At 32.8% G+C, this 18,005-nt stretch overlaps 1 protein-coding gene across 1 annotated transcript in view; it reads right to left on the reverse strand.

Annotated features, from left to right (window-relative positions):
• Nucleotides 1-18,005, reverse strand: part of LOC142317819 (uncharacterized) — a 160,965-nt gene that overhangs the window by 45,862 nt on the left and 97,098 nt on the right. Inside the window, exons 3-5 of the mRNA XM_075354368.1 lie at nt 14,778-14,906; nt 13,341-13,491; nt 1,276-1,457 (exon numbers count right to left, since the gene is read on the reverse strand). Of these exons, the coding sequence (XP_075210483.1) occupies nt 1,276-1,457; nt 13,341-13,491; nt 14,778-14,906 (462 nt within the window). The remainder of the gene's footprint in view (nt 1-1,275; nt 1,458-13,340; nt 13,492-14,777; nt 14,907-18,005) is intronic.

The following is an 18,005-nucleotide window of genomic DNA, read 5'->3' on the forward strand; positions in this document are numbered from 1 at the left end:
TTACAGATTTTCCAGCCTCCCTTAGCCTTTTTTATTAGGAGCTAAACAAGATTTACAAAAAAAAAAATTGTTCAATTGTAAAGTAATTAATATTAGGCACAATAAAATTTACGAGATGAATGGAAATCTAATTATTGGGAACTGAAATACTGGAATAGAAGAAGAGAAAGGAAGGAGAAAATAGAAAAATGTATGATTGGTTGGAGAAATAAAAAAGATTTAGGCTTTCAGAAATCAGTGAAAAATGAAAGTAGAAATACGAACATCCTTTTTAAAAACAATTAAGAAAATACATTTCAGCAAGGTCAGGATGTTGGTTGTCATTTATATTAATTAATGATATCAGAAGATTCTGAAGTCAGTCAGATGAAACAGAAATTGTTAATTATTTCCAATCACAGACATGATTGGAAGTCAGTGGCATGATATCACATAGACATGATCAGAGGTTTGAAATGATATTTGCGTTAAATGTTTCATGTAGAAAGTCTGAAACAACATTAGCTGTGTGCGATCTGGCTCCATCCTGTGTGAATTATTCATTTTCTAACTGAAACTGAGTTATGATATATTCTAGTTATGATTTAATATAGGATATTAGGAAATTAAAAAAAAATATATATATTGAAAGGAATGGAAATAACTTAAAACTTTGGACACTGACTGGTATTTTCAGTGGCTTGGTCAGAGATCACTGACACTAAACACGGGAATTGTCTAAATATCACCAAAATACATTATTAAGATTAAGTTTTTAAATGACTTTATTGAGTCTTTCATTGTGTTTATGTGATTCATTTTTGATTGGAACTACAGCAGAACTAATACATAGTAATAAACACAATATTTCTCTGTTTTTAAAAGTATTCTATAAATAAAATGATAATAAGGTGAAATAAACGAAATGGTTTAACCTTTCTTAATAAGGTAACAGTTTAATAACCAAACTACAATAAACAACTTTAGAAATGATAGTATTATTGGAGTTAAGTCCATATAATGATTTTATAACACTTAATGCACTATACAGCTTTTCACATAAAATAGTGTAAGCATCTTCGTTACATATACAGACAATGTAATATTTTCATGTAAAGCAAAATAAAACTGGCAACATCAAAGAACATAATATTATGTCAGAGGCCCTTTTTATCATTATTATTAGGGTTGTAACATTATATTAGCATCTGAAAACAGATTTCATATGATTAATGACTCCTAAAAAAATCAAAATTTTTTAGATAGGATAAATCCAAGTTTTTTTTTAAGATATACCTGATATGTTTCTGGAAGATGAGCGAATACCTCTTCGAGTGGTAAGTTTTCCTTCAGCGGCAAGAGTTAATGACTGACAAATTTCTTCACCCTGATCAGTCATTAAAACATAAACACCTTCTCCCCTACCACATCGAGATCCTCCCTCAAAACAAAAACGATTTTCTACTACTCCATATCTCCTGCAAAAACAGAACCAAAAGTTTGTATATATCTTATTATTTTTTAAAAACAAATTATTGCCTAAAAAAAACACATGCATTGCCTTACAATTTTTCTGAGAGGATAGTATAAATGGGTAATGATAGATTTTGGCTTTTAGTTCTACAATAGTAATTTTAAAATCTTTTTAGTAATGTTAATAGGTAAAATAAGTTGGACAGAAATAACTGAATAACTTTAAAACTAATTGTTTTTATTAAATATTTACTTTCATGGATTTATAGAAGTTTAAATTGCTAATGTTGTCAAAATATCAGTAACATTTTCCACTTGTATCCTAGAAGCTATTCTAATAGTCTCTAAGAAGCAAAACCTAGAAAAAGTGTGTCTAGCTCAGACAAATTTAAGGCTTTGTAACAGATTTTATTACCTTTTCCAATATCTAACTGGAAAAAATGATTTTATGATAAGTTCAATTCACTAAAAGTTTTTGTGTTATACTAAATCAGTATGTTAAAACTGGCAGAATCAATTGGAGAGTAAAGAGAAAAGAGTCCAGTCCTAGGTAAATTTTACCTTATATATTAATGATGTGAAAAAATTATTTAAGCTAAAAAAAAACTTACTTGTATATCAAAGATCTTCATCTGTACCAGCTCTTTTAACATAACTGATCTACTGACATCACACCAAAAGCTACTTTATGTCCATCTTAAATCTAGTGTCAAGGTAATATGTAACATTCATACAAAATACAATGTAAAAATCAGGACCCAGAAGGTGTTCATATATTTCTAATACAATTCAAACAAACCATCTATAAAATCCTCTAACCCTTTTCTTAGTAGAATAAGATTCTCAGTGATTACATCTACTTTACTTTGATTAATTAGCTGTTGGAGAGAATACACTAGGTTGATAATATTTGAATAATTTATGCCATCGATAAGACCATGCATCGCTTTATAAATGAAAATAACCTTCGGTACATTTCTCCCAGATTCTAACAAAGCAATGCTCAAGAGATTACATTCAGCTTCATGAGATGTTGGCTCTAGAGATGATGGCCTCTATGGCATAACTTTCAAAAGAATTTTCTTTGCCCAGCTTCAATCTTCAAACTAGTAATCTCTCTGTCATAATTCCAAATCACAGAACAGAACTTAAAGATTAATCTTTAAATGAGAGGGTGAGTACTTTGGCCACCCTACACGCAGTAGCGGGTTGCTCCATCGAAGCTGGTATCATCTGATGCCAACACCAGGAGATCCTCTGTGATTTACTGCGAAGGATCAGAAGAACTCATCTCTGAGGCCTTTGATACCTGGGAGTTCAACATCGAGGCCTTAGGAAGATGGAAAAAAGAAAGAAGAAGGATTGGTCTAAGGGTAAACCTAGGTGACAAAATTTAAGAAGAAATTAGCTTATTTGTACTTATAGCTTGGTAAATATTATGTGAATTTATTTTGATTGTTTTTGACAACATTTCTTTAGATATGGTAAAGTGTTTTAACATATTTTGAAGTGTTTTTTAGTGTGTTAGTTCTAAGTGGCAAGGACCTCTTTACACCCTTATCATTCTGTGTTTATTTGAGGTTTTAATATCACTAGACAAGTCTATTTTTGGATGATCTGTCATGAGAAAAATAGTCTTTACACTCTATCGGTAGTGATTTTATCAGAGAGAGAAAGCAATTTTTCTATTTATTGATGTGGAAAGGGGCTAATGACCACAGCAGTCAATGCCCCTAAATCTTAAAAAAAAAGATAAAAAAATTATAATAAACAGTACTGAAGTACACCTAAAAAAGTATTATGGTAGGAACACAATACATAAGTATACAGATAATATCTAATTATAACTCCCTCTATGAATCATGAGACCTTGCGGATGGTGAGGGGGGCTTGAGTGCTCAGTATTACAGAGTGCCAGGTGAAAAGATAAAGATGCTATGATTTGCTGGTGATATAGTAATTTTAGCTGAGAATAAAAAACATTCATTGTTTCAAGCCATTCATCGTTTCTTTAGAAAAAACAATGAATGGCTTGGAAGTAGTTCTAAGCAAGAATTACCGCATTAAAATAAACAAGAACAAAATGAAAGTAATGAAATATAGTAGAAATAAAGTAGATGGACCGCTGAATATAGAAATAGGTCAAGGAAAAGACTATGGAGGTAGAAGAATTTTGTTGTTTGGGAAGTACAATTACTAAAGACGAAGCAGGAGCTATATAAAATGCTGATTAGCACAGGTGAAATGAGCTTTCAGTCAGAATTATAACTTGCTTACATCAAAAATTAATTTAAACGACAGGAAAACATTTTTGAAAGTATATGTTTGGAGTGTAGCTTGTAAACTTGGACAATTGAAGTACCTGAGAAGAAACGATTAGAAGCTTTCAAAATGTGGTGCTATAGGAGAATGTTAAATATCAGATGGGTGGATAAAGTGACAAATAAAGAGTATTGCGGCAAATTGATGAAAAATCAGATGGGTGGATAAAGTGACAAATAAAGAGTATTGCGGCAAATTGATGAAGAAAGAAGCATTTGGAAAAATATAGTTAAAAGAAGATACAGACTTATAGGCCACACATTAAGGCATTCTGGAATAGTTGCTTTAACATTGGAGGAACATGTAGATGGGAAAAATTGTGTAGGCAGGATACGTTTGAAATATGTAAAACAAATTGATAGGGATGTAAGATGTAGGAGGTATAACAAAATGAAACGACTGCCACTAGATAGGGAATCTTGGAGAGCTGCATCAAACCAGTCAAATGATTGAAGACAAAAAAAAACTCAGTCATCAATAAACAAAAATGTCTTTCAATAATTTGTTTTGTTTCATTAAGGTAAAACAAATTGATAGGGATGTAAGATGTAGGAGGTATAACAAAATGAAACGACTGCCACTAGATAGGGAATCTTGGAGAGCTGCATCAAACCAGTCAAATGATTGAAGACAAAAAAAAACTCAGTCATCAATATACAAAAATGTCTTTCAATAATTTGTTTTGTTTCATTAATTGTACCAAAGTACTTGTATTCATTAAGTTGATAGAGAAAAATTGTACCTAAATATCCATAAAAAAGACAAAATATTTTTTTCAGCGATTATTTAACATATGGTAACTAACTCTTCTTTTAGTAAACAGAAAAAAATATTATACATAACTAAATGAACAACAAAATAAGAAACAAAGCCTATTCAATAATTGAATTAATCTTTCACTAATTAAGTGTAAATTTCTACTAGGTACACAGAGAAAATGAGATTACAAATAACTGAGCAATAAAATAACATAAAATGATCATTTCAATTTCTGTATGAGAATTTCCATTAAATAAGATCTGTGTAAACATTCTGACCTGAAGGCATCCCAACCCTATAGGGGAAGACCAGAATCGCCACCTTGTGGCGATTCTGGTTGCCACACTACCCCTCTGTTTCTAGCCCTGAAGGACTTTATTAGAGATCATGTTCAGACCCTCTAACTATTATCTATCACAGTCACCAGCCAGGCCTCAGTCGGGATTGCACCTATACAAATGCCTCTGTAGGCATTTACATCAGTAAAAACCAATAACTCAGCCAACGCCTTTGCTTTAGGCTTCCTTCAGACATCTTCACTTCTCCTATCCTACAGCATCACCCTCTGAACTAGCTAACTGAGTTAGCGAACTACAAACCCCTTTCCTAGCCCAATTACAATATAAACGTTTGTGACTGTAAATGCCTCAAACACCAGTTAAATAATGAGTCAAATGAAATGCCAAACTTGCACCACTCAAAAATTTGTTTTATGTATCAATGAAATTCAAATCTACATTCATCACCCACTACAAAATACAGAAATTAACTGATTAAAGTAAAATGCATTCTAATCTGGTCCACAAGGGAGTCGAGGACAGACCTCTTACTCCCACCCAGCTTCATCTCAGAGTCCTGCCTGACATGTACTTTGTCACACTCGAAGACTGCTCCTGGCAAGACAGTGTCACACCTCAAGGCCACATGGACTACCATGTCCTCGGTAGCATGGTCCCCCCCTCCTCCACTGACAGTGGCTCCACCACTCGACTTTAACAGTTATTGTTCTACCCAAACTATCCAAGGCTTGCTGCCAATATGCATACCTCCGACAAATCAATGTCCCAGTTAAAACCTTAGTCACCCGGGAACTTACTCTGTTTAAACACCTGCAGCTGACCTATGTAATAAACCAGGCCGCTATTTAACTGAAAGAAAACGAAGGAAACCAGCCACTATCTACCACCCTCCATGGACCTTCCAGTTAACTCATAGATCCAGAAAGGAGTTCACTCTCTCATGTTCTGTATGGTACGTTCAGGCTCATACCAAGGACAGACATAGAGGACATGGTCCACTGTTTTATCAACCCCACAATCGTAGCATAGGCCTGAATCTATTAAACGAAACCTAGCCAAACTTCTGAAGGCACTATGCCCAGAAAGGAATTATGTAATATATCGATTGGGGGAAATCCACCTAACTGCACACAAATCAGTCACAGTTGGGAATATACCGTGCATGTAAAGACCAGTAGGAGAGTCATCCCACCTGGCTGCCAAGATGCAGAACCTTGGTCCTCAATCTCCTGCATACATACTGGAGTAAGAAGATCATCCTTCTTGGAAATATAACATTCCTTACGACAAGAACATCTATATAACGTTCCTTATGCTCAGTGGCAAGAATATCTATTGGCTTAATGCCTGCAACAACACAGACTGTGACCTGAAGGCATCCCAACATTACAAGTTTTTATTTGATAAATGCATGTGACAAAAACTAGGCTAAGCTTGCACACTGGATCACTTTGGGGACAAAAACAATCAGTATTGTTTGTGTCCAGAAGAGTGATCTATATTTGCATTCTGTTTTTTTCCAGCAATTGTTTGATTTGCCGGATATTTAATCTATATTTAGCGTTTTGTTTGCCGGTGAAATCGTTTGATACGCGCTTGCCAACAACAATATCAGAGGTCGAGGCTTGCATCACATCTAGTCATGTGATTTTATAGTCTTCTGCAATTAAATTGTCGACGTCGAGCTTTGACCGATAACCGAAAGCGTTTGTGATGTCGGTGGACATTTTAAAAAACGATACGTCACTCAAACATTGGCCCTGAAGTCGGCCGTATGTTTGATTACTGTACAACAGATCGAAGCTATATTCAATTTCTCTTTCCGTATCTATTTTCCAAATACATACGGACGATTGAATATACGCCTCGTTCATATCGTTTATGTATGAATTGTTAGGCAGTACGCCAACATGCATGTTAGGCGGTAATAAACCGCCGTTGTATTCGTACAGGCCGTGGGACATAAATCCGGCCTGTTCTACGTACGATTCGTACGGAACGTCCATGTTGGCGGCGTGCGTTGGACGCACGCTATGCAGTTTGATACCGGTCTTAACGCTGGCGTCAAACTGCACTTCTGAAATACAAACATTTTTAATACCGTACCCCAGCTTAGTGTTATACAACTTGAGCGGGGGATACGATCGTAAAGGTTTTAAAACACAAACCTGCGGCCTATATTCATACAATAAAGGTTGGAAACGTAGGCGAACAGCGCGGTGACGTAGCCGATGTTCATCCAGGTGGCCGGTACGGCCGGCTTCTTGTCCTCGGCCGGGATGTGCGCCGTCCACAGCGTCCTGCCGGTTAGGAATTTGAACTGGTAGCCGCAGGACCACATAAGGCGGTGGTGGTTGAATTTCAGCCGGCCGGTTTTAAAATTGGAGACGGGGCGGTGTACGAAGTCAGTCGCCCCGGCCGCTTGGTTGTGCGCAGTCTTTCCCGTCTACTTTGGCTAGCTTGGCGGGAGGTTCGTCTGCAACCACTTCCATATCTGATGTCCGGCTTTCCGACATGCTTGGATATAGTACTTCAGTAACTGTTTCCACTCCGTATTTGACGGCAAGGCCTGCGGCGCCCACAGTGCTGTGCCAATTCCCATTCCTAAGGAAATCCCCAGCAAAATCGCCGATGGTGCGTCGATCAGCCGCACGTATATGACTATGTTCTGCGACCGATTCGTTGCGTAGGTCGTGCTCAAGCGTGATCTGATCATCTATGTCGACCGGAGGCCCGTATTCTATCGGGTTTCCGGGTCCCAGATAATTATGTCCGGGAAAGTTTATACGAAACTGAAGCGGCGTCGGCGGCGGTGCGGCTTTTATACGCTTTCACACGGCTACCGTCCCCACCGCTCCGGTCCTAGCGAACTGGTCACTTGTTCGGATCTTTAACCCGAAGGGGAAAAGATCCAGCCTCGCGCCGAACGACCGAACCACATGGCCGCTAATGTATCGGAAGTAACGAAGCGAACGGGCAAAGCTTTTTTGCCGAGGAGACTGACGGGTTATAATATCTCGGTGTATTTTTTTCTCATCGGTATTTTTATCAGTTCCATCCTTACAAACACCTCCTCCATTTTCAATTAAAAATTCCTTCCTGTCCACCATGAATCTGTTTTGTCTCATTTTAACAATATCCTTGAGTTTTGAAGCAGTTTTCAGATTCATTCAGGGCCTTCCACTTTTCTTCACATCATGATCATGTGGAACAAACATTTTACTACTGTTATGTTTTGCACAATTATATATAATTGCTGATTTCTTCATTCAGATACCAGATAAAATAAAAGGTCACATTTTGTTGGAAACTTTGCCCAGTTTTTGACATAATTAATATCAATTTCTTTTAAATCAATAGATAGGAGTTAAATAGATCCATTATTTTGTTCATTCTTTTTTTTTATCTTCAGGGATACTACAAAGATCACATTATTTTTTCCTCTGGATGACATCAATTGCTTTCTTTTGCTTTAACAAGTCTTTCACTTCATTATTTTCTTTGCACCAATCATCTATCTTTTTGCTTTGCTCTTCCAATAATGGCATGCTATTTAAGGTAATAATCTATGATATGATCATACGATCTATCTAGTCATATGATCTGCTACAAGTATGAATTATTTTCATTTTTTAGTTTACCTAATATTCATGACAAAATTTTTTAATTTACCAACATGATTTATAGCAATACAAGTTGTAATTTAACTATCTGAAATGTACATCACATATTTAGCAACTATTAGTCAAAATATTTGATAAAAGGTTGTCTTATAAAAATTAATTTATTGATTAATAATAATAAATTATGTAATCACGTAGTCACTTCATGTCTACACTTATTACTATATGCATTGAATGATTCACAAACTGGTTCTATCTGGTGCAGGTCACTGTACAGCACTACAACAAATTCTAACTCTGTCTTTTCAGTAAAATATAAATTTTTTTCTAATGAAAATATATTACTATAACAGACTTATCTGTTTGCTTTTCAAAGAAATATCAAATATAACAACCTTCATATTATTATTTACTGCCAAATAAATGGAGTTTACTGGAATAAAACAAATGTATCTGTCATTTACAAAGTCACTAACTCCACTTTCTTTGCAACAAAATACTTTATTCATAAATTTATTTTATTTCTAAAACTATATGCATTGAATGCATTGAATGCATATATATGCATTGAATGATTCACAAACTGGTTCTATCTGGTGCAGGTCACTGTACAGCACTACAACAAATTCTAACTCTGTCTTTTCAGTAAAATATAAATTTTTTTCTAATGAAAATATATTACTATAACAGACTTATCTGTTTGCTTTTCAAAGAAATATCAAATATAACAACCTTCATATTATTATTTACTGCCAAATAAATGGAGTTTACTGGAATAAAACAAATGTATCTGTCATTTACAAAGTCACTAACTCCACTTTCTTTGCAACAAAATACTTTATTCATAAATTTATTTTATTTCTAAAACTAGTGAAAAAAACATAATTAGATTCCCTCCTGCTCATTAGACCAGATGTAAGGAAAAATTATTAATAATGAATTACTTCATGTTACTGCATACAAACTGTGGAATTTTATATAACACACATTAAAAGTCACCACTGAATGCTTCTATTTTGGTAAAACATTTGCTAATAAAGGATATAAATTGGTATTTCTGTTAAGTATGAGGTGGAGTGAAAGAAGTTTGAATAAAGCAGAGGGACATAATTGAATTATTTATTTTAAGCAGTGTATTCAGAAGGTAGTATTGGATTAAAAAAAAAATCTATTTGATTTTATTTTACCGGCCACACTTTAAACATTTTTCTACAAACCTTTAACATTATTCAGGAACTTATCATGACAGGGTCCTAAATTCTTATTCTCTCATAAAACAAACTGCTAGCAAAAACAACCAATTTTTTACTATTCTTCTCAATGAAACGTTGGCTGGATAGGATTTTTTCCAGATGAAGATATGTGTGAAAAGTACTTGGTTTAGATTTGGGCTGTGTGATGGGTGATAATCTATTTGTTTCCAGCCAGATGATTTGATGAGTTGTTAGGTTTGAACAACAGTGGCAACTGAGCACTTTTGTGAAGCTTAACTGAGCACCTTTCATCTTTAAACTGACCAGTATATTATTTAACTTTCCTGTCAAGATAGTGCTATAGTTATTGAAGGGAAAGCATCGTAATTGGTCTAATTTGGGCATATGCAGTTTTCAATGGATCTTGACATTTTGATACCTACAGAACCCAAAAAACCAGATGGAAATTTTCCAGATGTTAATGTTTGTATGAACGTGTCTGTGTTCAGTGTTCTGCCTCTAAATCACCTTATATTTCCAGAACTATAGGACCAATTTTGGCCAAACTTGGTCAGAGTTTAACTTAAAAGGTCAGGGGGGGTGAAGCTGTAGAGCAAGGTCACCCTCAGTATCTCGAGATTTCACTTAATTAAAGCTAGAAAAATAAGGCACATTTGTTAACAATTAAAAAATAACAATATTTGTAAAAACTTTTTTTGTAAAATCACACCGCCACCCCAAAAAATGCTCTAAACTGCTATGTTGTGACGTCACAGGTCAGCAGTAGAATGAAATAAATGAATAATATTTAAAGTGTAATAAAGTAACTTGGTCTGGCTGGGTCTCGAACTCGATCGCCTGGTTCACTCAGTAGCTGGTGGGTTAAGCTTCATGGCTACACCAATCTTCCGATCGTAAATGTGAAATGTGTTCTATGCAGGTTGTAAAATTACATTAGTCTAGTTAGTCCCAACTGTCGCCGTTAATACCGCCACACCCATGCGAATTAAATATGGTATTGGCACGTGCTTTAGTTAGAATCGTTGAATTGAATAAACAAAAAAATATAATGTTTAAATAAAATGATAAATATTTTAAATTGTGTATGTAAGCTGTGCATCAGAAACAACCAACAGTTGTAGTCTTACAACTGTGTTGTCAGTCTTTTTCTATTTCTTCTTTTGTTAATTTCTTCATTAAGAGAATGAAGTTCAACTTTGAGTTCATTTCATAATTTAAAGAAACTGTAACAGCCACCCTCACTAACTTCAATATTTTAAATACGCAGTTTAATACATCGACATAATACAGTTTTTATAATGGCATCAGCAGTTTACTGAACCATTGAAGTGTGGGTTTAGGTTAATTGAAGCACTGAAGAAATTAGCTGCTATGTGTAAAGTGACTCCAGAACTTTTGAAGAGATGCTTATAAACAGTAAATCGTTTCAGAATATACCTGGTAAATTATTATTATTATATTCATGCATTATTTATTTTTAATTAATTATATTTTCTAATATTTATTCTTTTATTATATTGTACACAAAAAAGTATAATTTTTCTCTTCTATCTACTGTTTTATTTATAATTTAATTCTCACTTATTCTATAACTTTCATTATAATTTTACATTAACAGAATTAGAGGAGAAATTAAGATGGATGATATATTAAATGGACAGAAGGAAGTAAGGAAAGTTAGGTTCAAACTGAGATATCAGGAAGAGAGAGCAAGTGAATAAAGGTAGAAGATAGAAAATCAAAATACAGTCATGGAGGGTATTTATTAAATGTCAATCAATTTGGTGAAAATTATAAACTGAGACAATAAACTGTAAGACATCTATAATGAATACAGAACTAAATAATGTGTATTTTTGCAAAATAAGTTATGTTATTTTTACACAAGCAACTGGTTAAAGAATTATCAGACAAAATCTTTGAAATTCAAATTTTTTCCAAACCTTGTGTGTTGGTTTATTTATTAACATATACAAAACTCTGCCTGAGGAAAAGGTTTTACATTAACTTTAAGTTTTCTACTAACAAATATAGTCATTTTTGTTGATTGCAAATGATAATGGTCTACTAAAAAAAATTAGATTAAAATTTATCACTAATTATAGTGATGTTGTTTTATGAAATAAGATATGGATTCTACATATTTCTTATGGGAGATTAGTGGCTGAAAATTTTCTCTTTTATGTTAAAAAACAAAAGATTTGTATATGTAATGTTTCTGAAAATTAAATTCATAATCCATGTGGTGTCAGGTAAGTTTACCAGGTTTGATAGGAAGTGAGAACAACACATTATGCTACAACTGCACACTTTCCAAAAGGTGTTTTCTTGTAACTAAATAACACTAAAAAATAAGTATTTTATTAAAGTAATGACATACTGGAAAAAATGTAACCTTTTTATTTTTGAAACTGACTTTTGCTTTTCCACTTTTTATATTTATTCACTCATTTCAAAATTACTTGTAATTCAATCAATCTTGTTTCTAATTGTTTATTTCAAAATTTCTATAAAAAAGTATTTACATCTAAAGTTATATGTATTTTATAAACTGTAGCTGTTTCCCTTTTGCTATTTTTTGATTATATTTTATAGTTAATTAATTTTTACTTAGAATATATTTTTATTTTATGGTAATTACTTATGTCTATATTTTGTGAAGCAATACTGAACTGAAGAAAACAGATGGGGAAAACCCTTGTGTTTCTCAAAGGAAGCTGAAAAGTTCCTTCTGTTACTCTTGGAGTAGTATCTATACATTTCTCCATTCTTGATTTGATTTATTTGATGTAAAATGTTATGTATAAACGATATCTTTTTAGTTACTTTACAAAGTAATTCTCATTAATGAGAGTATTTTCCTACAAAATCCCTAGACTTTTTCATAGGAGCACTGGCTGTAGACTTCAGCATTTTTTCAACATTAAAATTTTCTAAAACCACATAATATGTTTGTAATATTACACTATACTTAATGAAGTATTTCTACAATACATATTCTGTAATTGTATTCCCATTTTGCATTGGACATTTCAGTTTTGTTCAACTCAACTTTTATGTTTTCATTTTTTCCTATCAGCTACCTGTGGTTAGAGTAACAGGATAAAATTAATTTATTTAATACCTTACAGAGAACTTTTAGATAGAAGTGCATAAGTGAATATATTCTGGATGTGTGTCATTACCAGTAGATGGAAAACTAGGTGACATCCCGACCCCATATCCCCTATGGGCTCAGACATCCTCCATGTGATGGTTTCAGTCGCCACACCACCCCTTTGTACCTAGCCCTTACAGGCTTTACCAGTGTCATCTTCAGTACCTCAGCAACGACATCTTTTAGTCAAGCCTCAGCCAGGATGCTAACAATACAAATGCCATATATGACTTCCCATCAGTGAATAACTACCTAACATAAACTCCAAACCAAATCACACCTAGCTAAGTCTCAAACAAGACTGAATGACTTTCTAAGAATACCTACCCAAAAGGTAAAAATGAATTTGATACAAAAACTGGGTGATATCAAGTATTCAGTTTTCAGCCGATATTATTTGAATTCAACAAATGGTTGGCGAGTATAAAGCAAAATAAAGAAATAAAAACCAAATTGTTTCTTAAGAACTGAAAAACTTATATCTAAAAAGATTAAATCATCGTTTTTTGAATACCTGAGTTGTGAAATCTCCCAGAAACCTATAAGACGAGAAGGCACACCAACAGTGAGACAAAAACGATATTCCTGGACATGCAATCGAGCTGGGCCAGTAGATATTTTTGCCCGAGGAGGTGCTGATGCAATCTGGATCAAAAACTGCTGATCTGTAAACAAGTGCTCACAATAAATATTTAAAGTAAAGATATTTCTATTATAGAATAAATTAGTTTAGTAGTTCTTATTAGATTAGTAGAATTAATAGATAGATAAGTCCAGTGTTTATTAGGTAAACAGTTAGTTCCAGATCAAATAACTAACTTCAAAGAAAAACAAGATCGGTAAGTATTGTACAGAAATCTATTGTGCAGGAATCTTTGTAATGATATTACTTTAATTATTAAATGTGAAACTTACTTCAGATTTATGGTCTTATAAATTATATTAATGTCTTATGGGTAGAGGTGCAGGCAAGGAAGTTTGATTAAAGAAAATCATGAGAAGAGTTGGTTTGCAATTTTAAATGTGAAAATTAAACTTTAGTGAAACAATTGTATATAATTTTAAAGATGAAGAATATAAGATCTGCATGAAACTAGTTTTGTATCTCTCACTTCCCCCACTACTATCTGAGTAAGAGTTTTGCAAATTATGTAGATTTCATCACACAGTCAATTTCAAACATAATCTTAAATTTATGATTAACATTAGTGTGTAATGATAATTTAATAATTTAAAATGTAAACCAAACAAACTGTATCTCATTTCATATCAACATACAGAATAATTTAAAAATACAGTAGTTAGAACTAACAGATCGTTTTTGATTATATGAGATGGGGTACAGGAGATTAAGCAATGATCCCAAATATTAAAAAAGTGCAAATATGACTCAAATAATGCTCAGCTCAATATAGTATTAACAGACACTTTTTTTTGCACTGACATATTTTCAACTTAAAAAGTGTCAATTCTAAAAATAATGCATTACAACAGACATATGATAATGAACTACTTTTTCGTATTGTATAAATTTTTGCATCTTCTGATTCTTCAATATATCAGTAATTTTGTTTTTATTTATCCACAGTAAAAGGATATTGAATAAAGTGGAGCTTTAGGTACTGGCCATTTAAAAGTTATATACTATTAGTGTAGGATTTCTCAGACACAGAAAATCTGAGAAATATTCCTGGACAATATTAATTTAACCTCAATGATTAAATTACAAAGTAATTATAAAATACTTAGATCATTTACTGGATCTGAACTGGGAGCTGATTGAGGTCTTTGTGGTACTGTAGAACAATAGTATAAAAGCTGATTGATCAGATTTTGTAACTGCTTATCACACAGCTTTTTTCATTTAACTTTACATGAAAATAATAACAGATTTAAAAAAAAATAAAAACATGAAATAAGTAAAAATGATTTAAATGAAATTTTTATTTACCTTCTCCGAGATTATTTGCAATCTTAACTTGCCATTGTATCAGCCGTTCTCTAGTATCAAATGCCAGTACTACTGTAACATCTTGACATATAATAGCAATTGTATTAGACTCTTTATCCAGTGTGAAACCTACAAAAAATATATATAGACATTAGTATTAAGAAAACCAGATAATAAAACTCAAAAATAAAACTTTTACTTACTGATGTAGCCTTTTCAAGCAGCAATTTTAATGATATAAATTTTTATTTTAAGACATTAAAATTTCAGCAACAATCTGAATGTCTTGATAGTGCACTTTAGATTACAGCAATTCAGCCAAATTAAAATATTAAATAATAACCAGCTTCCATTTAAAAATGCATTACTAATTACCAGCCTTTAAAGAAAACACTGCAAAAACTGTGTTACATGGATGGTTTTCATACTGTTGGAAATGAGGGTTTGCTAGGACTGCTTTAAGAACCGGGTGATTTGGTTGTCTTTTAAGAATGGCCAAATCGAGTAAGATGCTAGCAGGTGGGGTTCTGCCTATCCCAAAGTGATGGCTCACTGCAATCACAAATATACTTGCGACAGGGCTTGATCTAAACCCATCTGTGGCAAGACAAAGAATAAAGTGGTGTATAGCATCCAGCATCTTAAGGATGATATAACGTGCTGAAGAGTAGATGATACAACCATAATCCAAACACAACTGAACTAAGGAATAATAGAAATGTAATATACATGATGAATGTAATATACAGCTCTCCATTTGGTGTTGTTAAGGGCTCGTAGCATATCTAGAATTTTTAAACATCTTGTGTTTAACTACTTTATGTGTTTGAACCACGTAAGACAACTGTCGAAAAGTAAACCTAGAAATTTAATATCTGGAGAGATAGCAATTGGCTCTCCATTAAGAAGGATTTCTGGAGTGAAAGGTTCTCATAGACAAGAGAAGACTACACATTTTGTTTTCTCAGGTGAGAACATGAAGCCACTGTCCTTGGACCAAGTTTCAAGTGATGAGTTGCTGGTGGAACAGAAAAGCATTTTGGATGACTGCTTCTAGTGATACCAGATGATCAATGGAAGATCATTCTGGGCAGAAATCACATTGTTCTAGAGATATCAGAGTGTGTTTCTCTAAATACCAGGTAAGGCTTTGGTTCACCATTCTCTTCATCATCACTTTGCACAAAACACTCATCAGGGAGATAGGTCGGTAGTCTGAGGAGCATGCTTTTACGAGGTTTAAGTATTGGTATGACAATGGCTTCCAACCAGATGGGTGGGAAGACTTGCGTGGAGAACAAACCATTTTATATATACAATATCTGATGAAGTGCCAAATTGAGAAGGTTTGAGAGCATATTGAGAAAAATGTAATGAAGTCCGGAGGAGGTGTCATGTGAGTCTTTTAATGCACCATCTTAAGTAGAAATATAATCTATTTATGTATGGAATATTGCCAGTCTGTATGTGACTGGAAACTATTATATTTATTTAAGGAAAGATCTGGATGCCATTATGTTGTTTCAGGAAAATTCAGTTCAACTGATTTAATTACTCATTATGAGCAATATCATAATATGCTACTTGCCGCTACTTGTTAATATTGTTCAACAATATTTATTTTATCCAATGTGAGATGAGAAGAAAGGGTAAGTCCATTTGTACATTTTCTTACCATAATATTCACTCACTTATCAGTGGATTATATTCAGGAAAGCTACCATGGATTCTACTTCATGAAAAGTAGAATTCAATTGCGATGCAAAAACAATGTGACGGGAGAAGTTACAGGAACTGTTACTTCATAGGAAGGCATTAAATATTCAGATGCTTTTGTTCCTACACCAACTGGTTTTTAAGTCTAATAACATTTATTCTAAAGCCTGATAAATCGTAATAAATGCAAGAATTGGGCTTTTGTTAAATATCTAGTTTCATTGTCATACAAAAGAGACTGCTGAAAATATTAAACTGCTGATGAAAACATTCAGAAAATCTGAAAAATAATTTTTCAGGAATATTTATCTGGTATTTTACTTTATTGCTAAAGACAACACATTTACATGTGGAACACATTCACTTTCAAACACACTTAATAATGAATGACAAACGTTTTTAAGAGATTACTCAAAAATTTTAACCAATTCATATTATTCTCTAAACAATAAAAAAATAAATACTTCAACAATATCAGCAGAAGTGCTGGATGTAAAAATTAAAAGAAATTAGAATGAGGCTGTAATAAAAAACTCAAACAATAATTAATTGATCTCAACAGATCTCTCAATGCTATGACTATTTTTATAATAGCTATATGAATTGCCATTTATGGTAATTGAATTTAATTTAATTGGCAATAGTTTGTTTAGATTTCTTCTAATTGTGTGTGTATATATATATATACAAACATATATATATATATATATATATATATATATATATATATATATATATATATTTTGAGAACAGTTATTTTCAGTTGAAACTGAGAGTAATCTAAACTCAAGAACTTGAGCTGTTTTAAACAGCTCTGAAAACTTCAGAACAAATTCATAATCAAGAATGGCAGATATAGAACACTTCTGCAAAAATGGAGGCGAATGAATTTCAATATGTATGACTGTGTGTCTACAAAGTAACAGTTTCTAGTTGATCAATAACTTTAAAAATAACATATTAAAAATATAAAACATCGATTTAAATATTTATTAAAGCAGATCTCAGCAATTAATTAATTATTTCATTGGTATTCAACATTGATTTGAGACAACTTGTACAGGATACATTTTTTAGCATGTTTAAATAAATGATGTAGACATGAAAAATGCGTAGGCAACATAAATTTACAATTTAAAAACAATTCCTTAAAATCCATTATGAAAAATGGCTTAAATGTTTTCATATATATTTTCATTTTTCATATATATTTTATATCGCATATATTTATTTATATATATCTCTACTATTATATAAAGAGGAAGAAGGTTTTCGTTTGTTCGGAATAAAAAAACTACTCGATCAATAAAAATCAAATTTTTACCCATGTTTCTTGGCATTAATTAAGAAGGTTTTTTAAAAATATATTTCATGTCGAAAACAGTCAGAGGAGATTTGCCGATTCAAGCATAAACTTTAATGAATTGAATTTATGAAGTATGAACTGTGAGTCTCTGCCACTGTGTGAGTTGGATTTAAACTAAATGGTTCGAATCAATCAAGTTAATAATA

This window comes from Lycorma delicatula, chromosome 1 (genome assembly GCF_047948215.1).
Source record: "Lycorma delicatula isolate Av1 chromosome 1, ASM4794821v1, whole genome shotgun sequence".
NCBI classification, from domain to species: domain Eukaryota; kingdom Metazoa; phylum Arthropoda; class Insecta; order Hemiptera; family Fulgoridae; genus Lycorma; species Lycorma delicatula.